The sequence below is a fragment of the Vidua macroura genome, chromosome 6 (assembly GCF_024509145.1).
Source record: "Vidua macroura isolate BioBank_ID:100142 chromosome 6, ASM2450914v1, whole genome shotgun sequence".
Classification (NCBI taxonomy): domain Eukaryota; kingdom Metazoa; phylum Chordata; class Aves; order Passeriformes; family Viduidae; genus Vidua; species Vidua macroura.
The window spans coordinates 35,436,930-35,464,040 of record NC_071576.1 but is presented as its reverse complement, the minus strand read 5'-3'; the positions used below and the strand labels follow the sequence as shown (position 1 = coordinate 35,464,040).

Below are 27,111 nucleotides of genomic sequence, written 5' to 3'. Positions count from 1 at the left end.
GTCCATTTCCAGTGCTTTATATACAGAATTGCCATTTTGTGGATCTTTCAAGTCATGACTACAGTGCCACATCACTTTCTCCTATTCTTACACTGCAGGAGTATCAAACTAATTTTCTCAGATTGGTAACTCTTTTTCTTCCTCTTAGTGGCTCAGACCTGCAGGCATTCAAAGAATGTGCTGTTGAGTAAACTGCCGCATAAACTGAATTTTTTCTTGTTCTTTTCTTACAAGGACATTTCAGCTGTTTTCCTCTTTGTGCTAAAGCTACCCAGGACAGGACAACACTTGTATTTTCCCCTCCCACAGAGGGTGTTTTGATTAGTTATATCTGGTTGAGTCCCTAGGGATGTGGGATGTGTGGGAGCTCCCATGGACTCCTGGTGCCAGGGTGCTGAGATAAGGCAGCTGCTACAGATTCATGGACAAGAGCCCCTGCGATGGCAGGGCTGACCTGTGAGAAACACCATGGCAGGTCTTGGAAGATTTACAGCACCCTGGGTGCAATCTGCATTGGCTCCCATGAAGTGGGTGTGCAAACAAAAACGTCGCTTCTGCAGGATGAGCCAGTAAAAACTCTACCAGGGAACTACACCCTTCAGCAATGTCCTGCTTCTTCCTGCATTTGTTAGAACGCCTTCTCAGCTATCCAGTTAAGCAGTCACAAACAGCTTGCTTGGCCTTTGGAGACCTACCACAAGCCCACTGCCCAAGAAGGTAACTGGGTTCACCTTCCACATTGTGCTATCTCCTCTCTTGAGGATTCAACAGATTCAATCTCCAAGATAACTATAGCTGGCCCTTGAAGGTCTACCTTTGCCTCGTATTTCTGTGTCCATGAACCACAACAGATGAATTGAAGAGATCTGTCACTGTAAAAATCCACTGAAATAAAATTAACCCAAGGAGCTAAAACTGCAGTCTAACTGCCAGGGCTCCAGCTTGATTTTATCAATTCCCCTTTGAATGGCAATTACATTGTGAACTGATCAGTTCAAGGCTAAATCCTCCAGGTCTTCTTCTAATTACATACTCATCATGTAAACATTCACCTTATTCTTAGTACTTCTACTTATCAATTTAATCAATTCTCCCATTATTCACCTATCTACTTTATCCTGCATTTTGCCATCATCATTTTTTTTCAGGTGATGCATGCAGTTCTTTTTCACTACAACTGCCAAGCAAAGAATACATCTTATCCAGAATGTCTTCACACTCCTATATCTCTCAGCTTTAGAAAGGGCATTTAAGTTGCCTGATATTCACACGGGACTGCCTTGAAACTTCACGTACATTCCTTCTATGCTAGCCCCAAGGAGCAAGATTGCATTCAGGAAAATAGAGTATTTGATGCTGGTTTGAAAAATTCATTGCCTAACCTTGTATAAGTGGTCTACAACATCTCCCCCGAGATGAAAGTATTTTGTTAGTGGAGTATTTTGAAGAATTGCCTTTGAATGCCAATTAAAAAAAAAATCCCCAAACCCAGGAATTCTTTTCATTTGCTGTTGGTTTTACTACATCTTGTGATAAAAATGATTATGAGGAGCATATCTTTTAATTGTGTCCCTAGTAATATTTGCCAGATGATCCCTTCTTCATTTTAATTTCTTAAAAATTTAAAAATTCTATTTTCACTTTCCAGAAGGTTATGCAGCTTTACCCTTGCTTATAGCAGTTTTTCTCAAATTATCTGTTTTCCTGGAGGCATTTTCCATGTACAGTTTATCTGTAAAATTTCCCTGATAAATCTGGAGCCTTAGGAGGGAAGGATTAAGCTCACTGCATTGCCTACTGTCCTATCATTACTCTAAGGTATTGTCCGGTGGACAAATTTCTAGCTGTGTTGGAGGGAGCTGCTGCATTTGGGGTTTGGCAGGGGAATATAATTAGCTATAAATAAATAAAATAGAGAAAAGCGTATTAGCCAGGGTTTTGATATAACAATGGCCATTCTGTAAATATGCCAGACTTTGGTGAGAGGTAGCACAGACAGACAAGCTGAACTGTATAGCACTTTTTCATCTGGGCTTTCTCTGAGACATGGCTCCAGCTTGCAGTCTTGTAGATTTGTTCCCAGAGGAGCCTTAGCCTGTTATAACAGATAGATTCAATGAAAATATCATTTACCCAGCTTGAATAGGTATCCTCAAAGTCACTTCAAACTGTGCATCTGCTTTTTCTTACAAGTGAGCAGTGACAATGTGATAGTGGAATATCATATTAAAACTGAGAGTTTCATTAGCAGTAGTTCCATAAACCCAAAAACGAACCTGTGCATCTTCATATGTATATCTCCCTGGGTCTTTGACATTTTGGCTTGTTTTCTCATAGCTGTGGGAATCCAGGTTAATAGCACTTTGGGCCCCAGGAGCTAGAAACTCTTGCCAGATTTCTTCCACTCTCGTGGTCACATCCTGTAAAGGTCGTTTCTTGAGATCTTGGACAGCCAACCAAAACCTGTACTAGGCAAAAATTAAAAGGGCAGAAAAGAGAAAAAGATATAAATATAGATAAGGTTTTGGGAATAAGCCTAGGCAGAGTCCTAAACCAGACATAGAACCTAATCCTGCATCTATTAGAATTCACAGAAGACTCTCCATGTTAGCATGATTTCAAGGGGAAGGGGTGATGTACTTTACCCCTTATATTTTGGCTGAGATCAGAACACTGACTTTAAGAAGTGATATATTCTTATTAAACTGCCCCTGCAGAAGTGTCAGATTAGGTAAGCAAACAGGAAACCTCCAGAGCTATGCAGCTGGAGGAGAGAAGCAGGCTCTGCCTCCTACAGCCCCGCTGCAATGTGCTGGTCATTGCTGACTGCAGGATTGGTCATCCACAGGGGATGTAAAATGAAGAACAAACTTAACATTCATATAATTTCCAGTGTGAAGTTGTAGAAATGCCACTTAAGAGATTTTTTTTTTTTTTACTTGTAAACTGACCAGCATTCAAATGGATGCCATGAGAAAAGATGGCTCTTGCCATGCCATACTCCAATTTTACAGGGGTATTTTCTTGACTAGGCTATGCTTAGAGACTAAACAAAGTTTATAAACAATGAGAAGATAATCCCTTTGATGACTAAGGACATAATCCATATCTTGATCTGTGAAAACAAAGACCACGGAATATTTTGCAAGAGTGACATGCATGTCTTTTGTCTTTTATCCTAGGAAAAAGAAAAGACATTTTGTGGTGGTGCTAGTTTTGTTTATTGCTGATATTGCTCTTTCAGGTGATTAATTCAGAAGATGCATGGTGCCCAGTAGCCTTTTGTTTTGGTCAGCTTTATCTTCCAGCAAGAAGGTATCCCTGAAGGTTATCTGCCTTGAGTACCTGGGCCCTGCAACCTGGTTGAGCAAGCACAATAGTGCTCTGCAGGGAGTGCTGAGGGCTACGGGGCAAAAAGGTACTGAAGGCACCTTTGCAGCCACCTGCAAGAGCCAGCTCTTTCCTACCCCCTGGCAAAGGTGTCCATTGTCCAGGGTGACAAGGAGGGCAGGGCTCACCTTGGCCGTCCCTGCCCTGCTCTTATGCACTCCCTCTGCTGGGCAGACTGTGCAGAGACAGGGACTGTGTGGGTCACTGCTTGTTCAGGGCATCCGCAAGAGCTGCACACTTGGAAAATCCTGTGTCTCCCTTATAAACCAGTTGAACTGTAACTGAAGTCCTGATTTCTCACCCCAAATGATTCAGTGGTGTCAGTGTGCTGCCACTAAGGCAAATATTCCTCCATGGTGGAAGGAGGAAGATAAAGTCTGTCCCAAACAAAAATCCCGATGGCAGTGAGGGTGGGTAGAGGAGACAGCAGCCTGGTGACTCCTGTGTTGTTCCTGACTCTAGCTTCTTTAATGGCTGCAAGCAGTACCTAAACGCCGTGGAATCAGTGGTGTTACTGCAAGCAAATGAGGCTGCTACCCCATTTAGCCTGGTATCCTACCTGCAATAGAAGCAAACCTGCAATAGAGTTGATTTGGGGAAAAAATTACATCCACACTACATGCAAGGCCAGGCTAAATCCTCCTTGCCCGTCTGCTGCTTCTTCCCGACCATCAGGAGGCCTCATGCCACAGCCCTGACTCAGCCAAGGCACTTGATGATATTCCTTCATAAGGTTTTTCCATTTCCTTGGCAGGTTCAGTAAAACAGACTGGGGTACACTCCAACACAACATCAGTACCTGTAGAGTCACATACTTGTGGTTCTACCAAGGTGACGTTTGATTTTATGAACTGGAGTATCTGGGGTTGGTGGAGGAGTGTGCATGGTTGGTCCTTTTCCATCTTTGAGAGTTTAAGTGCACCTGATATCCTGCCTTGCATTTGAGCAGTGACACCCCCACTTATCACATGCATGCAGAAAGTAAAGGGTGGCACTCACAGCACAGTAATCTGATGCCATATGTGGCTTCCGTTATTTGAAAATACTTTATCATTCAATTTCAGATGTAATAGGGAACATGTAAATGCAGAAAAGGCACAGGGAGAAAAGATGCTAATCATTCCAGAGTAGCTGGGACATTTCAGACAAACACTTAGCTAGAGAGAACCTTTTCTTCTGGCTTATCTTCTGCCCCTGGAGCCGGGGAGGCGGGCTGGGAAAGCATGCTTGTGAGAGAACTGGGAACGCTGTGAAGTGACAGCTTGCTAGAACAGGAGCACCATCCATTTTAATAACCATTTGGCTCAATCTGAAAACCAACCAACCAGACCAACCTGACAGTAACAAGAACAAGCTCTTTTTACTGCAAGCAATTGTGAATTCATGCCCAAGGCTGGATGTCCTCTTCAAGGCAAAGGGGAGTTTTGTCTTGGTAAAAATTTCAAAGCTATTCACTATAGATGGCATCTGAAAATCAAGTAACATCAAAGAGGGGTACCCAGCCCCACAGCTTCAACTCTGAGGCAAATGCTTTGCCACAAGGAATCAACCTGAAGCCAACACATAAGCAGGGCTTCCTATGGGATTTATAGCATTTACAAGAGAGAAGCAGGTATTTCTACTTAGGAAAGGAGCCGATGTACAATGACTGTGCTGGAAATTCTACTCAATTATAAAGTGCAAATGCCCTCCCTGAATCACTCCTGCAATTTCTGAAGCACAAGCCCAGCTGCAAGTTCACAAGGAGTCAGGTGAAAATCCTGCATTGCCTCCTCTCTTTCTGTAGGAGATGGATGTCCAGCGGACACCTTTGCACAGGGCAGGGAAGAAGGGAGATGTCCTTGTGTGTCCTCTCCACAGGTGCCCTTTAAGCAGAGCAGGACTGGCACAGGGACTGTCTGCACAGAGGGTACAGCAGCATTGATCACAGATTCTTTGTCCTTTATAAAACAGCATGTAAGGACTGGAGAAGGCTGATAATATGGTATCCTAAAGTGCTGTCAGTGGCAAAAACCATTCCAGCCTCATCCAACTTGTAATTAAACTGCTGCCACTTGCAGAAGATATCCCACAATGGCATTTATCTCCACAGCTCCCCCAAGGTACAGAGAGCTCCTGGACCTCAGTGTGTATGCTCTGCCTCCCTGCAGGGCACTGCAGAGGTGCTTGGTCACTGCTGTTCAAAGATGCCCCCCAGTGAAAAGGCTACTGAGGAAGGACAGGTTGAGTAGTGGGGGAGTGGTTTCTTCTGAGGTACATTGCAGAACAAAAATTAATTTAAAATCCTGATCAGGAGGCAAAATACAGATGACTCCAGAAACTGAGAAACAACAGCCAAGATAAGGGCAGTGTTGTATCCCCATCTTGGGGGTGGACACAATATGCCTAGCTTGACAGTGAATTCATCAAGCGACTGTCTGAGGTCGGAATCCAAGCACACTCCTCTCTTTGCCTCAGTAGTTCCATGCCAGTATCCCATGCCCCTCTGGTCTCACATCTCTAACCATTCACAAATCTTCTTCAATTCACCAAGAAATAACTTTGAACATCTCAGCCAGAAATTAATGAAAGCAATAGATAAAAATCAAAATGCAGTTCAGACAGGGGCAATATTCACATCTTTGTGTTGTTTAATGGTCAGATCACTGGCATGGTGAGCTTGGCACGGCCAAGAGCAACAAAAATCTGTCCTTGGTGAGCAAGCTGGGGGTTGGCAGATGCTGCAAAGCTGCACGCTGGGGCACTGGGGACCTGCCAAGGAGACCGCAGTGTCGGTGGGGACGGAGCAAGCGTCCCGCAGACCTCCCCCTCCCCTCCCATGCGGTGCACGCCGGCGTCCACGGTGCAAGGCCCTCCTTCTCCTGCAAGTCCTTTCACCGCCGTGGGGCAGGAAAGCCCTTTTGTCGCTGCCGCGGGGCAGCGCCCGCCGGCCGTGAGCAGCGCCCGCCGTGCGGCCCTGCCCGGGCCCGCTGAGGGGCCCGCGCAGCGCGGGGCGACGGCGTCGCCTGCCGGCACCACCCGGCACTGCCCGCACCATCCCAGCACTGCCCGAACTGCCCGGCACTGCCCACACCATCCCAGCACTGCCCGCACCGCCCGGCACTGCCCGAACTGCCCGGCACTGCCCACACCATCCCAGCACTGCCCGCACCGCCCGGCACTGCCCACACCATCCCAGCACTGCCCGCACCGCCCGAACTGCCCGGCACTGCCCACACCATCCCAGCACTGCCCGCATCGCCCGGCACTGCCCGCACCGCCCGGCACTGCCCGAACTGCCCGGCACTGCCCACACCATCCCAGCACTGCCCGCATCGCCCGGCACTGCCCGCACCCCGCTTAGCCCTCCGGCGCTGGCACAGCCTCGGAACTGCTGGGGGAACGTTCTTTTTTTAGGGAACACGGGGCTTTGGGGCGGCTCGGTGTGTTTACGGCATATATGAGCTTGCCTCACTGCCTGAACTTCTCCTTTCCAGATGAAAACTGGGGCGGGGGGCGGGGGGGGCAAGGGGGGAAACCTGGCAACAAGTTCAACCATTAGGAGTCATGTAGGATAGAAACACTTTCTGCAGGTAAAACTCCTTTCCTGCGATCTCCGTGTTCAACACATGCTCACCAGCAATATGGCCCAGGGCGCCTGCATCCATGCATTGCCAGCTCCACAGTGCATTCCCACAAAGTGTCACGTGTTTCCCACTGAGGTCTATAAACAGGTGTGCAGCCTCCTTTCCCTTCGGGTGAAATTCCCATGTCCCATATTCCCACTTTGCTGTTTCCAGCTGACACTCTTGAAAGTTTGAGGGGGGAGGGTGGTAATTCAATCCACCAGCTAAATTAACATCTCAACAATCTCAAGATGTCTTAGAAGGTTCCCAGGTCATAAAAAATGTATAATAACTCTCTGATGCCCTTTCTTTTCTTATCCTTTCTTATTTATTTTGTTTTAAATTTAGCATTTTATCTGCTATATTTTGGGTACTTCATAAATCACCCAAGTCAAAACAAATTGTAGATGAAAGATAACAACAGAGAGGAGGAAGAAAACAGAGCAAGGAAGAGTTAAAATAAAAACCGAGAGAAATATACCCAACTGACTGGCTTTCCTGCTCCCACATAAATAATGGACAGCCAATAAATAAGTAAGTTACAGGACTCAGCTGAGCCTAGGAGACTGGTGGACAAGATCCTGCAAGTTTATTAGAACACAGAAACACAGCTGGAAGATGATCTGGGAGGTCATTGAGTCTAGTCTGCTGCTGTCTCTGGCAGTGCCTCACCCAAGACCCCCACTGGGACCAATTTTTCTCAGCTAGGAAGAGATGGAAATACCCCACCACCATCAGTCCTGTGATTTGGGACTCTCACCACAAGGTATCAGAGCTGAATTTTGTCCCCTTGCTGTATTACTGAATTACATTAATTTCAAGGCATTCTCAAACACACACTTCTCAAAACCTTTCTAGTGCTACCATGAATTTCTAGTTTTAGAGCAGTCAATTTCTCAGATCTGCCTTAAATTCAACATAGGGGCCTATAGGGCTCCGGCCAGCGTTAATGCTAAGGATACTCCCAAGATCCTACTGACACTCCCAAGAGATAACACATCCCCGCTGCAAAAAAAATTCCAAGATGTCTGGGTAGTTACTGGGAAGAGAGTCCTGAGAAGATTAACTGTGAATGTTACTTTTCTAGCAAGGTACTAAGTGCTGTGCTCTCAGAAAGTTTCTTACACCTTCCCAGGGTTTGGGTGGGATGTGTCTCACTTAACTGTAGTTGTCTGCCATGCACTCATTTGAATCAGTCTCTCCAGGTTTATGATAACAAGAGACAGGTGCTTTCTAGTGTAATTTAGCTGCTTTTAGTTTTGTTTCCACTTAAAGCTGAAACAAATCCTTCTCAGGTGATTCACTGACTCCAGCTTCAGAGAAGCTTCTCTTCTCTCTCTCTCTCTGATGGGAGACTGCATAAAAAGAGAGCATGTGGTTCTCAGCTGTCAGCTTAGGTGAGGCAGATCCCAACTTTGCTGTTGAGTGTAACTTAGATTTTGCTTGCATGTGTAAGCATCCAGCTGTTGCTTTTTTTTAATGGTACATACTCCTAGTGAGAATTAAGGAGCTTTCTCTGCCTCACCTGAACCCTTCTTCTCTCTAGCATCACTGCCAATAATACACTCTATTCCAGTTTTCATCATTAATATTTCTGCCTTTGCATCCTGTTATTTAAAGCTTTAAGCAGGCTTGCTAATGTATCCAGTATGAGAAAATAGTACCACATAAGCCAATACCATTGTAATGATACCATAAGAATGATTGCAAAGTTCCCATACTAAGAATGATGCCAATGTCTTCCACAAAGGATGCAGGATTTAACCTGCCCATCAGCCCACTGATTTTGCCACCTCCCTTCACTACATCTCAAAATCAAAGAGAATGTGCATCAGCAGGAGGAGCAGCTCTGACTGACCATGGAAGGTACAAGTTTGCCTCCTCATAATCAAACTTTCTCCATTTGTTTGAGTAGGATGAATGTGGGGGACAGACACTAGTCATAAAACCTGCTGGATTTCATTAGCACAACCCCAGATTAATTACAGAACACTAATTTGAAGAGTATTTTAATACAGTATATTAATTTCGCACTTCATCACTACAATTTAATTGCAAATGAGTGCTGCTGTACATAACTGCAGTAAGCATATGCAAGTTCAGTACCTGTTTAGCAACAAAATTTCAAGCTCATTTATGTAATTAGTAACATTCCCTTGTTTTCTTATAGGTTATCTTTCAGGTTTTTCAAAACAATAAGGTGCATGGAGTTTTCACTGTTTTGCTGCTGGCATGTTTCTGTACTTTTCCTTGGACAGGGAAACCTGATAAATAGGATGGTAAGTTCCAATGTCCTTAAAAATCACTTTCTGGGGAATTCCTCTTTCAGACCTTGCAGGCTAGCTGACTGCATTACAGTGACAATTGTTCACATGCTTTAGTAATGTATTTTATTTTCTAAATGAAAAAGAATGAAAAAAACATAACTAAACAGGGCTGTGCAATCAGGTTCTTATCTGCTGTAAAAAGAGAATATCAAGCCTGCTCACTACCAGCAAAGGCCAAACTGGACTGACTGTGTGATCACTGACATCAGATTTCCTCAGCCCAAGAGCAGGCACAGTTCTGCCAGTGAACCTGCAAGCTTCTCTGGCCTTCCCTGCAAATGCTCACTCAGCCTTCTGGAACACGACTGCCCAAAAAAAACCCCACAAGAACCTGTCCCTTTACCCATCCTTGTGCTGAGACACAACCACAGCACCACAACAAAGTCTCTGCAGTGTTATTCAGTAAAAAAAAAGTGGGGTTTACTCGCTCTCAGCCTGATGTAGGATCATGTGGGTATCATATTTTTCATGATAGAAGTTTTGACTTCTTCACAACTTGAGAAGTCAGGTACTGAGAATCCCCACACAGAGAGTCCTGTTAAGGTGAGACAAGCTGTTGGATAGTTAGCACATGCCAAAATTAAAAGTAGTTGTTGCAGACCTGACCTGGTGACTGCCAATACTGCAACAGCTCTTAGCCACATAATGACCATACTGTATTCTTCACACAAGCCCTGCCACAGAGACACACATAGATCCTATATATTGTCAGGGGGCTCAGGTGCGATGTGCTGCATCTCATCACATCATGCAAGTCTGCAAGACCTTGCGTGCAGAAGATACAACACTGGCTCTGCTAAACACTGCTTCTGAGATTACTCTCATAGGTCTAGTATAGGTGTTTAGCAGTGCTATGGGCCAAGTCCTGCCATTCTCACCTTTATTCAAATGGGTGTTTTTAGCGTTCAAGACACACCAAACATTGCATTTCACCTATGCAAGAGTGTAGGATCAGGCCCATTCATTTAGTCAAGTCAGAAAAGGTTTCACCTGAGGTTTTCTGAGCTGAATTCTGATTCCAGGAAACGAAGGAACTGGTCTCGTCCTACTGGGTCCTTCAACACCTCATCCATGGAGAAACCCCATCTTTTCACACGCTGCTGACTAGGTTCTTTGCTGTTTGGAGAGAGAAGAGGAAAAACAGATGGAATGTGCATCTCTGCCTGCTGTCCGAGCAGCTGCTGCTGTTTCTGCTAAGTGAAGGGAGGAAGATTATTAGATGAGATGTTGTTTTTTTCTCAATTTTTTTCAGAAATACAAGTTAGCAAATAACATAAACAACCTATAAAGACCAAGATTATCATTAAAGCAACTGGAGGACTTTAACTCATTGCATAATTTGAATCATTAAAGGACACTATTTGGGTGCTACATATATGGTGAAACAAAGAGAATGTGAATGATATGATATGATTTTCAGAGCAATTTCTGGTAGGTGTCATTTGGAAGAACAGCATACCATGCCTAAATGATTATTCATTATGCACTTCTTGCATATCTCCTCAAATGTACCTTAGGATTTCTTATGCATCAAGGCAGAAATTTCCCAGCAATGTTCCCTGGGTCACTGGTGAGCTCCAGAGCATTTCCTTGTGTTCCACACAGTACTGCCTGGTCACTTGGAACTGGCTTCAGATTTTCAGATCCACATTTGCATTAGAAAAGCAGTTCCACTAAGAAGCAGTGCAGGCAAAGTATCTAAAATGATTACTGGTTTGTGGTCTTTTATTTTTTAGTGCCTCTGGTTTTTGCATGCCTAAGTCTCAGCTGGGATACTGAGATGCAGAGGCATCCAAAATCACCAGCAACCTTTCTTCTTAATTATTTCTTAATATAGCCCAACTTAAATAAGCTGTTGTTTGAATTGCCAGGCATGTAAGCAGAGAGGCCTATGGGGAGTGGTGGTGCCTGGGAATCACAACGAGGATCCTATGAGACAGCCTGCATCAGAGCATAATCTGGGCTCACAAAGTGTTTGAAAGCTTCTGGTGTGATGGCATCATACTATGAGACAACCATTAAAACACAGCTCAGCTGCTCACATTTGTGACAGCAGAGCCATTGTTAACAGTACATATCTATTAAACTATGTGTCTCGTCATGTCCACAGCAATTCCTAATCATGGAGCCTTAGGGGACAGTGGCGATCTGTGCTGAAGACAAATAAGCCAAAGGGGTAAATAACATGCCTGCTTTCATTTTCTCTTCGTGTAAAGGCTAAGCAAAATTGATAGGCATGTCCTCACTCGAGGAGCAGCACACTCAGGATGGCTCCTCCTGCACTCCCTCAGGAGCCAGCAGTGCTGCAGACAAAGGTGCAGATCCAGCCTACCTGTTACGTGAACCAGCCTGGACATCGGGACACCAAAGCCATGCTTGTGCAGAGCCATGCACAAACTAAGCTCAGGGAATTTCCTGCTGAATCCAGAGATCTGTACCTGCTCTTCTTGCAGCTACACAATGTTCTGGCACACACAAAAAAAAAAGGCCAAAGTGCTGTCTAAAATAGAATGCTTTCCATGGCATTTCCTGAGTCCTGATTGCCATGGAGGATGAACTGTAGTGGCACAGGGCTGCCCATACTCAGCAGCCAGCCTTGCCACTGGCAGTGAGAGGCTCTTTGTTTTCCTGCGCAAGGGCTCTGCCCTCCTAACCGAGGAAACAGCTTTGCAGGCAACACAAGGGCATCTTGGGGATCATTTAATTATTCATGCAAGTTGCAACTAGATGCAGATGCAGTTAGTTTTTTTACAATAGAGAATAAAATGGAAATACAGAGCTGTTTGTTCTTCCATCTCCCCACACTACAGCTTTCTCTTTTTCATCTGCAGGAAAATCACCTTCCTTAACTCTGAAATCATAGCAGAAGCCAAGCATTTATTTTAAATTCCTATACAGCTGTGACATCAGGCTAATTGTATTCTTCAGGGACACAGACATCTTTTCTGGGATTTGCAGCTACGTCAACAGATGCAGAAATAATGGATGCCTGGATTACCTTGTGGGTGAGGGTTTCTACAGAGCAGTATTTTGCAAAGGCTGTATCTGGTACTAGTCCTACTAGGGAAGATGGAGAAAATGAGAGAAACTAGATAAAAAAGAAATAGCAAGTACTAAAATTATGTGAAGAGGGGCAGAGGTTAGGAAAATAATGTATTTCTGTGACTACCAGAGAATCAGGTAAAAACAACTTTCACATCCCAAACTACTTGGTTTTTAAATAGGGCAAAATCTTGTCCTTTTCCTGGAAAACTGATTCCCTATGAAAAAATTTTTTTAGGCCAATAGCATCTCTAAATTATTATTCAAGAAAACACAGGATTAGATTTGTCATTCTCTTATCAAAGATTTGCTAAAGTGAACTCCAAGTTCAGATTCGGTGCCAAATAGCAGCAACTAAACACTGGAGAAGCTGCTGAGCCCTTGCAATTGTTGGCCACAGGATGTGATTGAGTAGTGAAGGTAATATGGGGCATGGGAGCTCCATTCAAATTTGCTGTGGGAGCTGTTAGGCATATTGGCAGGCAAGAAAATTTGAGCCCCTTTACGAGGATTGTGGGTAGTCTGTGAAGGCAAGAGAGACAGACCCAGGACAGACTTCCCTTGGACCAGCTCACATGGGCAAAACATGATCTCTGCTGCAGTGTTCTGCTTGGTTTTTTTTTTTTTTTTTTTGTTTTTTTTTTTTTTTTTTTTTTAATTAAGAAACTCTCTGAAGTGCAAGGCATTGAATATCCTACAGACATTCCTCCCTCTTTTCATCTATTTGACACCATAACAGAAACAAGCCAGCTTGTTCACCAACAGATGAATAACTCACTCTATCAAGCAATTACAAGTCTGACCTGTCAAGTCTCACACATCACATGTGAGCTGCATTCTTCTGGCTCCTAAGCCAAACTCACTCTGCACAGCAGCAATGGCCACCACTTATAACTCATCCCATTTTTCCAGCAGCATCTTGCATGGGATTCCATGACAGGAGCAGGACTGGAGCATTGCAGCTGGGGAAGAGCAGGCTCCCAAGGGTCAAATAAGATGTGCTGGAACAAGTTTGTCTTTGCAGTATCCTACAGGTTTGGGCTTCTAGACCTGAGTCTGTGAATGTGCTCGACAGGTATGAGAACATCCATTACCCGACTTACAGAGTCCCATACATCAAGCCATATGGAAGTGGAAGGGCTGAATAATTCACAGATACCAGTGATAAACTTCAGCTATGTTCTTGGATCTTGTAGTACAGAAATACAACTTCCTTTCCAAACAGGGCAGCGTGAAGAGCATACAAACAAAATGGCAAGATAACTCTCACATTAGTTAAAACTACCAATTAATTTTACCTCATTTCAATGTCCCACAACGCTGCATCATCACTTATCCAGGGATTGGAAGGCTCAGCAGGAGTTATAAAGGGGTCATATTCCACATACTGCTCTGTGTAGGTTATTAAACTGGCAGGTAAAAAAAAAAAAAAAAAAGGGAAAAAAAAAGAATAAAGAAAGGGTTTGAATGCTCAGTCACATGTCAGAGAAGTACAGCATTTTTATTTATCTTGTTGGTGCGGGGGTTTCGTGGTTTTTGTTTTGTTTTGGGGTTTTGTTTGTTTGTTTGTGGTTTTTTTTGGTTGTGGTTTTGTTTTGATTTGTTTTGGTGTATGCTGCTTTTTATTTATAGGGATTAGTCAGTTTCTCAGCAATCACAGGAGACCCTTTTCCCAGGGATGATGCATGCAAGGATTTCTCTGCAGACACCCACCAGCTCACTGCAGTATTTTCCTCAACAGCAGCAATTTCCTCAAGCTTGTCTCTGTTGAGATGCCCCCAAAAAACCTGATGAGGCAACAACTGGATTGGTATGGCAGGACTTCCCCCAGAGAGCCATGGGAAGAATATGAAGTGTGTGTCATCCTGCTGTAACATTTGCTGCATGTTACTATTGCCTCTCATCCTTTTCATTTTTGCAAACTTTTGCACCCACATAAATTCATGCAGTATGAGAAACTCACCTAAACAGGGTCATGGGCTGCAGCTAAGTCTTTGGAGGATCATAGTTCTAAGCATCAAAGCTTTGCCTATAGATAATTTTTCAGTTGTGTTGGTATAGTATTTAGTCTAATGGCATGATTGTAAAAGACTTCAACAGTAATAATTAACTTAGAGAATAGTAAATTATATGCATGTTGGAAAAACTCCTGGCCTTTACATTGGCTTGCTTCATGGTGAGTCAGTTAAGGTATATAGCTTCTAATCCTCACTAGGATGAGATTCAAAGAGCTTTCTGGGGAAAGGACTGTGTCTGCTTGCATAAATGATTCAGGAATTCCACTGGGGTTGGGGCTAGGGGCGCATTTTTACAAAAGAAAGACAGCAAATATGAAATAATTCAGAAGACATTTCTTCTAGTCTATATTGGAAATACTCTAAGGCACTTTATTTTTTGCCTACGTCCGCCAAGTAATTAACTAAGTTAATTATGTCTTATCATACTGAACAACCAATGTACTTGCACTGTGATTGTCCACGCTAAACTTTACCTCTGGTCCTCCACATCTCAAAAAGGCAGGCGAATGAAAAAACTCTGCCAAACAAAGGGTCATAAAAGGCAGGAAGTTTCCCTGAACTGCTCTATAGTAATTATTTCTTTTTGTTTGTCCTAGCTCTTATCATGAGGCATTAAAATCATACACTTTTGTAACCACAGCAGGTTCCCATTGCCCCTTAGGGCACTTGAGGCTGTCTCATCTCATTTCATTAATTACATTTCATGACTGCTGTGGGTCAAGGGTTGGAGGAGGGAGCAGTGTCCAATTTCACAGAGCAGCAGCAGTGCCTTAGACATCAATGAAAGAGAGGGTTGGTTAAAAAAGAAAAGAAAGCCAAAAAGGATCAATCAGGAGATATCTGCTGTGAAACCTGAATTGCTCCTAATAAAATAATAAGAAGGCATCAGAGGTGCTAGTACAAGTACTAGCAAAAAGGAAAGGGGGAAAAAACCGAAAATGAAACAAGGGGGAATTTCTAAGCACATTTTGCTGATTCAGTATAATTGGCAGCAGCAGAATCATTGCCTCATTGTCTAAAGGAGGCTACAGGCAGGGGACTCCTAAGGAAAATCATTTTTGTCAAAATGCAAACCTGGCCTTTTGGGTGATAAACTGAATACTCAGTAGAAGAGGTGATAGGAACAGTTGACTGAAGGGTGCAGAGCTTGCCGTGAGAACCCAACTGTCTCTCAATCAAGGGTGCCTGCTGAGCCTTCACAGGAACTTTGATGAGAAGCTGAAAGGATAGCACAGATTTTCATCTAGGGAACTGAGATTGCTTCTGGTAGGAAGATGCTAATTTTTTCCCAGCCATTTTGGTGATGCTGTGTCTAATGAACTTGTACTAACACTGCACAATGCAGTCAGGGAAAACAATAGGTAGAATATATTGATAGTTTTGCTCAACAGTTCTCAAAGCTCAGTGGTTAAAACTGACAGTGTACAGGTCCCAGGTGGGAAGAAAAGATGTGGAAGAAAGACATTTTCCAAGGTGCATGGAGCAGCTCAGGGATGCCTGTTCCCACAGTTGGTACAGATCTACTCCTGGAAGTAGAACAGGGAGGAAGGGGAAGAAAATCTTTAGCAGCAAGCATTTATCTCACAGAAGCTGGATATATCCTCTGGAGAGCCTTCCTCTTCTGACAGACAAGGGCTATCTCAAGAATAGTGTGAATTAATGTAAAATAAATACAATTGATCTAACTTGTTTGTTCCTTGTTACTGCCCTCATCCTCCCTGAAAGCGCCTTTGTGCTATACTGAAAAATTGGCAGGTGGTGCCACTGTCAGGCTTGACTGTTGAAGGGAGCATGCCAAGAAGTCATCTCCTGTACCCTTATCTGCCACATTGTCACCTAAACTGTCCTGAGAGCAAGGTCCAGCCTGAAAATTGACTTGATAATAACAGCATCTCCTTAGACAGCAAATTTGTTCCTAGTGCTTGCAATCAGTGTTTTCAGGGGGCTTTCAAGGCTGCACAGTTTTTTTTTTTCCAGGTCATTGTGCAAGTCAGGTCATCCATGTTCATTCCTCCTCACCATCCCTGCCCTGCAAAGCCACTGGACCCATCAGCTCCTCTGCTTCCCTCCCATCTGCTCTGCAGTACTCCACATCCAGGCTGCACTTCCCATCACTCTCCACATCAAGTCCTGCGATTCTCAATCAATATTGCCAATATCCAAATCAATATTCATCATTTGGTCATCACATGACCAAACACGTCCTCACAAGATATAAAGATCACAACCATGATTTTCATTCTTTATAATTATTAATAATTATTTAGAAATATAAGTTTCTTCACCCAGAGGGTGCCTGGGCTCTGGAACAGCCTCTCCAGGGAAGCAGTCCTGGCACTAATCCTGCCAGAGTTCAAGAGGTGTTTTGTCAATGCTCCCAGACACATGGTGTGATTCTTGGGGCTCTCCTGTGCAGCGCCAGGGGTTGGACTTGATGATCCTGGTGGGTGTCCTCCAACTCAGCTTATTCTGTCATTCTGTAATTTGACTGTTCTTTTTATTCGCTTTTCTCCTGGTTATTATTTTGCACGGGTTTTGATAGCAACGTTTTCTTACCCAACTTGAGAGCAATTAAAAAAGAAAAGGAAAAAAAAAAAAACCAAGGTCTTTTCAAACCAGGAAAATTATTACTGTCTCAGTATATTAAGGTAATTTTAAATAAATTCAGTACAATAACATTTTTTTTAAAGTACAAGTACATGTTCTTAATTGAAAAGATCCAAAAGCCCAAAACATAAACGTAAATGTGCTCATTTTAACCACCTGATACATTGCATGCAGGATTTCAGGGGGCTTCTGAATATTTTCTCTTTAATTGGATACATTTTCATTTCATTTGCTAAACTTCATGAGCCAATAGGAACTTACATTGAGCCTCTCACCATTTAATTTACCTGGTTTAGTACATGCATGCTAACTACAGGCGCAGGTACTGCAAAGCACATGTCATGGAGTATTCCTGTTTTACGTTGCTTAAATAAAAATTCCTCTATTATTTCTCTACAAGGAACCAGCCCTTATCCTATTCTTCATGTTCAACACAGTTTTGCTTTAAAAGTGATATCACTGAAGAGCATGGCTGTCTCTATCTTCATCTCGGTGATTACCCTGCAAATGTGCATAACTTACAAGTACCTATGTAAATGAGATGTCATACTGAATTGAATTTGAGCTTGTTCTTCACCTATTCATACTTTTCTACCAAAACTAGACATTCTGAAAGTAAAATTGTGCCTTAGTTTGCTTCTTAGAAATCCACTCCTTGAAACACTGCCTTGAGTAATCCAGGTACAACCCCAGTACTTCTCTAAGGGTCTCATATACATGTAAGTGGAAACAGGAACTACAACCCCAGTATGAACAGAGATGTGAACACCATGTGCAACAAATGCAAACACAGCTCCTTCTGCAGAGCTGTGCCAGACTAACAAGAGATAAGCACTGAGAGTTCAGCCAAAAAGGGAAAAAAAGGGTATTTTCAAATTGAGACAGGAATGACTTTTCTAAAAATAAACCACAGGGTAGGGAAGGGGTGGGAAACAAGTTCCACAAGGGTTTTTTCTTTTGTGAATGCTTCTTTTCTTTTGCAGTATTACAGGAGTATTACAGGTCCTCATTTCCCACCTATTTTTGCTCAGTGGCAGAAGAGCGAGTACAAAAGTGTCAGCAGCCAGCAGACAGGGAGCACAGCTGGTCAAGGAGGGGAAAGGATTGATGCACAGCAAGGGGGGTCAAGTGTTTGCACTTTGCAGTCTGCTCTGTTTCTAGAAATGCCATACTGGAGATGAGGAAAGAATGGGAAATCATCAAAATGGGGACACTCACCTTTCTGCTACTTTGGACATCTTTAAACAATGTCTCTCTATCTGCATGTTCAGAAAAGTTATCTGAGGAGAGAGATGACAAGGATATTAATAATTTAGGAGTTCTGCAGCATTCATTGACAATATCCCAACACACTATTGATTCCTCTTTCCAAACAGCTTGAAAGTAACTCAGAAGGAAATGGAAGCCTTCCCTAGGTATCAGAAGCTTATTAACTGCTTCCAATAGCAGGCTCCATTGCCAAAGGCAAAGCTCTAGGGGAAGCTTCAGAAGACATAACTGAAAGTAGAAAAGACACATATTTGGGGCCAAGGTTCCTGGACTACTGAGGTTACAATACAATCTCCTTTTTTACAAATACGCTCTGCTCTCCCATTCCTCTTACTGACCAGCATCACAAGACCAGTAACATTTTACAGCACACCACATTCTGCTATGAACCAGTTCTTCAGCCTATGATAAAAAAGCTCAAGAAATGTAGCATCCAGGTTTAGTTCAGAAGACCACCCAAAAACTGGTTGCCTAAGAAACTTGTTTAAAGCTGCCTTTAGTAAAATGCTGATCTAGTGATTCCTGTTCGTCTTTCAGTGAGGGCTGCTTATTGCAGCAAAGTAATTTTGAGGGAGAGCTCTTCATCCCAGGGCAAAGACATGTGAGTTGGCTGGTCATTCCTTGGCATGATTGTCCAAATAACTTTTTCCTAGTTTCCTAAAAGCTTTGACTGTACAGTCTAACAGTCATGCACTGAGCGATGCCTTTCCTCACCACTTGTCCCCAGCCTGTGCCCAGCTACACTGGCCTTTGTCACTGTCCACTTTTCAGACATCCTCAGTGAACTGGAATTATTGCCTTATTGTCTGTGTCTGGTCCACAGACAATAAAAGTAGATTCAAAGGTCAGTGTTACCCATAATATGTATCACCATACAACTGCACTGCTCAATGAATACTTACTAATACTTTACATAAGTGAGACTCAGGGATAAGTATGTGAGGATCAAGGACAGGTAAAATATACAATTGGTTTTGCTGGTATCTTAGTAACTTTCTAGGCTTTTTTCTGGTAGCAGTTCTCAGAAGAGCTGCCATACAGCCACCTACCTACCTGCTTCCGGAAATCCTCTTTTGTCGTTTTGCGCACCGGTTGGGAGGGCAGGTGTACAGGGCTTTGGGGCTGAGACTCCTCTGTAACCCCATACACTGACTGTGAGGAAGCAAGGAACAAACCAAAGGGATTACAGTGTTCTTCTCTTACGCAATGAGGAACAGTGCAGTATGCAAAGCAGTAACGTAACAAGTCAGCAATTTCCTACTGTTTATACCCACACAGGTAAATAATTATTCATCCCGGAGCAAAATTTACAGATCAGACCCTTCTTGCTGATGCCTGCACTTATAAGGCCTGTAGGCATGTTAAGAGAAGAGTTTGTTTTAAATGTTTAAATGCAGATGATAATTTTAGGAGCTCTGTAGGCTGTGTGCATTAACACTTGTGGGATGAACACTTGGAGCTGTCACTGGAGTGAAACAAGTGGTAAAAGAAAATACTAGAACCTAATTCTATGCTGCTGTCTTTCACTTGATTTAATTTCTTGATGTAAAACTACATATTGAAGAAAGTGCTTAACCAGGTCAAATCAATGTGTCAAGTTCACATGAACTTCTCTAACAAAAACCTTGCAGACTGACTTGTAGCCATTCATTTTCAGGACAGACACCTGCACTGAAAGTAGTATCATCTGCCCTTTCATTTTTCTTTTGCTTTTCAGTAAAACTTCTAATAGACATGTGAATAGCTCTGCTGCAGTTTAACTACTTATGGAAGTTCAGGAGTCCAGTGTTCCATCCAAAAACATAGTGATGAAGAAACAGCCTGAAGCTATGCTAAGAGAGGCTTCAATACTAGGAAAAATTTCTCTCTGAAATGGTTATCAAGCACTGGAACAAGGCTGCCCAGGGAAGTTGTTGAGTCGCCATACTTAAAATTATTTAAAAGACAGGAACATGGTTTAGTGAAGGACTTGGTTAGGTTAAGGTTTTGAGTCAGTGATATTAATGGTTTTCTTCAATCTAATTGATTCTGTAACTTCATATACATAGAAGACCTCAAACTTGCTGAAAGTCAAAGACACCCAAGTTGCTAATGATCCAGCCTTTGAAATGATTAAGGCAAGTAAACATCTCATTATCTGCGCCCAGATAATTTCTTAAAAAGGGACCTAGGTATTTTTGCCAATTCCTTTTAATTTTATGGGAGTGCAGAGCCATCAGACATTTGGAACACGGAGCTCCTTAATGCCCTTCTCAGCTCTACCCATTACTTATCAAGTCAGTACAACTTTGCTGGTAAAATTGAAATAATAAATCCACCAAGGAGAACAAAACAGAAATCATACTATCAAAACACTTTTTTTTTTTTTTTTTTTTGCTCCTCTTGGGTAAGTCTCCTATACAGTAGGTGTCAAGTGTGATTTACATTAAAAGAAAACAAAAACAGTGAACCAAGCCAACTCCAAACAAGCAAAAACCAAAACCAGGAACTCAAACTGACCTTTTTCACTTTTTGTGGGTTTTTCATACGGCGACACTTTCTAATGTCCATTTCTGTGGTGTTCACACAGCCTGGCTGCAAAGAGATGGTAATTGTGTTATTCCTCTGTTAAGAATCTTCATCCTACCTTACCTTTATAAAATATTCAATTAGATCTTGTCCAAAATTCTTTCTTGAGGTTTGTGTCCCATAAATTACTCTTGCTAAACAAGAGACTGCATATATACCCAAGGATGCCATGTCAGCATTCAATCCACTTACTCCTAACTTTGGCACCAAAAGGAAATAGCTAACAGAGGGGAGCTTTTGCTAGGAAGTCTGAGACAAACTGAGTAAGCTGCTTTTCTTTCATAAGCCCAGTAAATAATTTTCCAAAGTTCATCTTTTTCTCATATTTCCAAATCAACAGTTCCATAAGTACACAAGTCCAGAATGTCTCAAATAATCTTGTAGACACTTGGTGCATTTTGAACTGTGAGGAAAATCCATGTGGTGACTGCAAAGACAATGTCTTTGTGCATAAAACATTACTAGTAATAAAACTTTTCCTGTCAAAACCTGGAAAGTCTGTTCATTCAAAAATAATTTTACCACAGGCCTGTGCACATCCCAGAATGCTCTTTCCTGGCTGTCCAAAATCTTTCTTTCTGTTTTATCCTTTTTCCTGTCGATTCTGAAAACAAAAACATAAGTGAGTATGAGTCAATGTACAAGTCATGCTTTCTTCTTTGATATAGTTCCTAGCTGTGGTTTTTAACCCCAAGACAAAAAAAAATCAGAAATCAACTTTTTTTGTACAGTCATGTCACACTTGCACTTGCAGAGGCACATGCCATGAACAAAATAACAGTGATTGTTACTCCAACATAGGTCAAAAGAGATTTTCCTTTTAATGTGGAAAAATTTAACAGATGTTTTTCATCTGGTGAGGAAAATTCTTCCTGGTATCCTTTTCCCTTACTCTGATTTGACAGGCTGGGAAAGTTTGTAGTTTTGTCTGTGTCAGGAGACCCACCAGGACCTGTTTGCTCAGGTGAGGCTCCTGGCTGGTGCTGAACTGAAGTCCCCATCAGGAGACCCCATTGCACCCCAATGCCCCAGCAGCACCAGTGAATGAACACAGATTGCAAAGGAGCATCTATCCCAGACACTCCCAGTAGCAACAGCATGGGCAGCACTTGTGCCACTCCTCCTTAGAGCTTTCAACTCAAAGAGTGCCTCTGTCTGTGTGCCCCCATTGCTGGCAGAGCAAGGGGTGACAGCACAGGTGACCAAAGGTGAGCTTGCTGCATGGCCCTTACAAACCAGCACCCACCCCAGAGAGACATGACTGGGCTGGCACAACAGGAACTCTGTAATTCCAACCCTGATGCAGCCAGTGAATCAACTCACTCAAAGCACACAGCCCAAAGGCCACCAGAGGTTGTTCAAAGCAATTCTTGGCAGCAGTGAGCAAGTGACATCGAGCACCTCACCCAGCTTTACACATGAGCACAAAGCCAGCACCAGCTTGCAAGATCTACCTGCACAGGGACTGGAAGAGGCACACAGAAGGAGGAACAGCCTCCACATCCAGAGCAGGACTGAGTAAAGCTCAGCGTTCCTGTGCTGGGTTCCCACATTGCTGCCACCAGGAAAATCAAAGCAGTGAGGAAAAAAAAAAACCCAGGCCAGCTGTGATTTCTGACCACCAGGTTCTCTCCCATCTGTTTTTGTTCTTGAGGAGCAGTGACCCTTGGCTAAGTCTGTGCTAGAAGTGTACCAAGAGGATAGGAATCAGGGGAGAAAAACTGAAGTTTCTGAACACCCCTCCCCAGAAAAAGATCAAACTCTCCACAGTTTGGCATCACTAGCTTATTTCCCCCTTCCCCGCTTTGCTCTACACCTGAAGTAAGATGAGAAACAGGCTCTGGCACGAGCTCTGTCCCCACACAAAGCCAGAGCAGCTGCTGCACTGCTCTGAGGACACCCAGCCCAAAACTACTTTTCTGAGTGAGTCCTTCACACCTGACCAAAGGGAAAGGTGAAGCCTATTGCAATCTTACACCACACAAAAAGTGAAGGGACTCTTTGGAGGCTTCACTTGGAATTCTCTTCACTGACTCTTTGTGCTCAACCCAGATTGTCAGCTCTTCTCTCCAGACTTACTGATAACTCAGTATTTCACTTTTTAAACTATGAAGATCCAAAGCAGCTAGATGCTCTATGGCTGCAATTTTTGAAGCAATGTGGGTATAGCAATGGGAATCCTGTGCGCAAACAAAACTGAGGAAAACAAAGCAAACTTGGTAAGCAGGAAGATTGTTTTCAGGTATTTTTGATTTTTTTCCTCCCTTTCCTAGTTAATTTAAACTTTTAGTTAACTGTGAATTACAACATTAATTCCAATCCTTGCCTTTCTGGAAACCTGAAGACTGAACCATCACATGAACTGTGAACCAAGGAGCTGAAAGTAGCCAGCAAAAAAAGTTGATAGTGGCCAGTTCATGCTTATGCTTCAAAGAAAACAGAATGAAGAAAAGATGAATAACCAACAGTGATCACAATGAGTCTGATATTTACATTTCTTTCTTAGGTGATAATTATATGTTTTAGACAGAATACAGACTTTTGTTTTGACTTAACACTTTTTTTTTTTCATCTTGGCAATAGCCTTTAAGTAACTGAAAGTACAATTGCTATCCTAAGTTCTAATTTTCTCTTCCAAATGGAACACTGCTATTCTGGTTGGAAAAAAATCCCTTAATTACCCTGCAGTTTAAAAGATAATTGCCATATATTTAAATAGTACATAATTGCAATGTTATTAAGCAAAGAATTTATCAAAGCTCCAAAGGGTTAATCAAAAATAGAGACACATACCTCAAGACACACCTTCAAGAAATTATATTCCTTAACTTTTTAGCATCTAATGCTTAAAGTGCAAATTCCTTCCAATGGAACCAGTTTGGTACTGGTGTTCTCATGCGTCATCTTCACCAACCTTTCCATTTTATAAGTGACAATGACATGCACAAAATGGACACTCAGAGTTTTAGGTATTAGTTTGTAGACAATAGTACACAAACCCTAAACCATATCCATTTACGAGCAGTAATGAAAACACACTCAAAGCATTAAGAGGCTTCATACTGCTTTCACAAGGGAAAGTGAGAAGAAATACCTGTTGTAAATACCACCCTTATAATCACGTGGAAGTGACAGTATTTTTAGACTCAGAAATACTCTGCAAGCATAGAGTAACACAGATAGATTATAAAATTCTGTTCTTTCCATTCATAAAAAACAAAAATACTACACAAATGTAGAAGCACAATGGGCCCATGGTGAATACAGGCTTAGGAGCTCCAGACCAGTGTTTCCAAGCACAGATAATTAAACCCATCTTTCAGTTTCTGGCACAGACCTTTAGAATTGGCGCTCTACTGTTTCTAGTCTGCCAGTGATTAAAATTCATCAACACCTTCTGAGCTTAGTCACAGTAAAGATTTTGACAAAGAAGTTTTATCTGTTCAGAATCTCCTTCCCTTCACAGCTCTAAATACTGGTGCAATTCAGTGCTCCAGGATTACTCACTTCACTTGGGCCTCTGCTTGCATGAAGATGAATTCCCATTTTCTTGCAAATGCTCTCTGAAGTCTTGCTAAGTTTTCCTGTCAAAAGATGAAAATATTAAGAACAACTAATTTCTGTAATTACAACAATTGCTTGAGAGTACATTTAGCATGGTGGGTATTTATTTTATTCTTTTTTTTTTTTTTTAACCGAGAAACTAAAGACATGGAAGTCAGTGTTGGTTTCAGGTGAACTATAGTGCAGTCAAAGCAAGGCTGTAACACATCTTTTTGGGCTGCAACCCAAAGGGCCCTGCCAGGGATAAGTAATGGAGTGTGATGAAGACAGCTTGAGCTCTACTATGAAAAAAATATGGACTTGTTCCCAAAAGATAACACTGAGAAGCTTTGTGAAGCTGATGACTTTCATTTCTGATAGCAGATGGCTGCCAGCTGCACGTTTCCCTCTCATCCTCACTTTCCCTTCCTCTGCACTGTTCTCTTCAGGCTTTTGTGAAGGTGCAAAGCCTGAGCATCCCCTGCTTTGCTCCATCCTGGTCACTGCTGAGAGCATTATGCAGCTACACAGTACTGAAGGCTGGGGATTACCAGGATGAGTCACAAAAGGAAATTGTTTGTTTGTCTGAACAATGAACACAGTTACTGCAAAGAATGGCTCCAGATGCAGTTTTGCTCTACACCTGAAGAGCTCTGGTCCAGACCCATTCTAGAGAGTGTAGTGATCTGGACATTTGGATGTGGATGTGGCTTCATCACAACTTGAGGTTAAACTCAGAACATGGCTAGCATTTCAGGCTTAAATTGCACTCTGAAGTTACATATCCATACCCTCCCCAAGAGAGGAGGCCTGTGAGACAATCAACAGGAGGCTTTTCTCCATTACAGCTGGTTTAACTGTTTCAAATTTACACTGAAAACAAACACTTGTAGTTCTACTCTTGTTCTCTTTATACTTATCACATTTATTTCAAGAAACTTTTTTCAGGCACATGTGTTAAAATGCAACAAGAAATCTTCCTACTAGTTACTTTAAACTCTTGTATAACACAAGGCATAAAACTTGGTCCTGTTACCACCAAGTCCATGTAACAGTTTCAGTCTGTACATATGGAGGAAAAAAGTTAAACAAATTATTTACAGCTGTACTGAACTGTGATGATTTCCTTAACTGTGGCTACAAAGAACAACAACTTGCAATTATCTATAACACAAATTTTTGTGGGTATTTTTTCATTATTTTTATTTTATTTTAAATTATGTTCATATGTGCCTTCTGGAGTAAATATGCTGAAGCCAATGAAATATCACCAACTGAATCTATATTTGAATTGTGCTAATGTTTAACCAATTAGAAAAAACTTGAATGCAACTATACAAGCTTAATCATATCATCAAGACTCCTGCTCTCATCAGTATAAATGTGGGCTGGGATACTGTCTGTAAATGCTGCAAGCAGACCCTAAAAATGAAATGTCCCCCGAGATGCTTTGTAGAGAGTCTCTCTTGAAGCTCCAGGTCACTACTGATATCTATGGAGAAGCATTCTCATGCTGCATCTCCAAAGATATGAGAAGTGCTGCTTCTCACTCCTTCAAACCTGTTTCTCTCACTTATGCTGAGCTTACATCCCTTGCTGGATCTGCTTCAGCTCCCATAATGCTTAGGAAGAGTTGGTGCCATTCTTATCTGAATGTCTCTAATTAAGAGAACAAAGTTTGAATGCAGAAGTAACCTCTAATTGTGCAATGCAATATTCACAAGAAAAATGAGAGACTGCCAAGATCTAATTATTTACCATCACTGGAGCATTGCTACTCTCAGTAGGCAACAATGTGCAAAAGTACTTAGCCAAAGCCTGACTGCATGTGTGTGGGAGTATGTGCGCCGCTGAACAGCCTTTTGTTGGTTTATGGTAGATCTTTGGAGTACTTACACTTAATTGGTTGGATGTGAGCAATTTTAATGGTTTTAATAATGAAATCAACAATATGCAGAAGAGAAAAGTCAGCAAAAGGACATGTAAGTGCATGCAGGTTGTTATATTCCTTCCTTTGTGCCCATTTGAGATTAGAACTCTTGGGAAGTCGGAATGCATTTCCAGGGTGGACTAGATAAGTGGAAATTTTTGCATGATCTGCACTGAAAGGACCAAATGGTATATCTCTCCATGTGCATAAATATTCCAAAATGTAGAAGGCAAGGAAGAAGGAAAAACGTCAATCTTGTTGCTCGGAAAAAACAAAAAAATCCCACTCTAAAAAATATGCAAATATATGCAACATAAATGTTTTCATTGTAGCAAACATGACCACAGAAGTCCATTAGAACCAACTTTGTAAACAAACTCTCTAACAAAAAACTCCACGTATAAAATTCTGTTATTGTACTGTTGAGCAAGTAAACAGAAGAAAGTCAATATGACAGAAAGAAAAGTTTAGCTGCTCAGAGTGCTACACTGCTGGTATTCAAAGAAATACACCAGGCCTTCCCCTCCTGCCTCCATCTTCCCACTCCTCTCCACCCTGCAGTCTGGCACCAAAGTTTGAGATATTTTTATTGATAGTAACTCAAATCAGAAAACATGCTCTAAATAAAATTCAGTAATATTTTTTTTCACATGGCATTTAGAAAATGTTCTAAGTCTAATATCTGAGAACTTCTGTAACAAGATGTGTTATCAACAATTTAATTGCCTAGTGGCACACCTAAAAATCCATGATTTTCCTGTGCTGAAATCTGCCATATAAAGCAGGATTTCCTAACTGAAAACAGGACACCA

The 27,111-nt window shown here is 42.3% G+C and overlaps 1 protein-coding gene across 4 annotated transcripts in view; it reads right to left on the bottom strand.

The window, feature by feature from the left end:
• The window catches only part of RGS6 (regulator of G protein signaling 6), a 258,147-nt gene that overhangs the window by 36,420 nt on the left and 194,616 nt on the right, over positions 1 to 27,111 (bottom strand). For all 4 annotated transcript variants that reach the window (XM_053980328.1, XM_053980330.1, XM_053980329.1 and 1 more), the window contains 8 exons: positions 24,334 to 24,410; positions 21,349 to 21,430; positions 20,758 to 20,832; positions 19,312 to 19,410; positions 18,208 to 18,269; positions 13,663 to 13,773; positions 10,313 to 10,438; positions 2,277 to 2,463 (listed from right to left, as the gene is read on the bottom strand). In XM_053980328.1, coding sequence (XP_053836303.1) covers positions 2,277 to 2,463; positions 10,313 to 10,438; positions 13,663 to 13,773; positions 18,208 to 18,269; positions 19,312 to 19,410; positions 20,758 to 20,832; positions 21,349 to 21,430; positions 24,334 to 24,410 — 819 coding nt within the window. The remainder of the gene's footprint in view (positions 1 to 2,276; positions 2,464 to 10,312; positions 10,439 to 13,662; positions 13,774 to 18,207; positions 18,270 to 19,311; positions 19,411 to 20,757; positions 20,833 to 21,348; positions 21,431 to 24,333; positions 24,411 to 27,111) is intronic.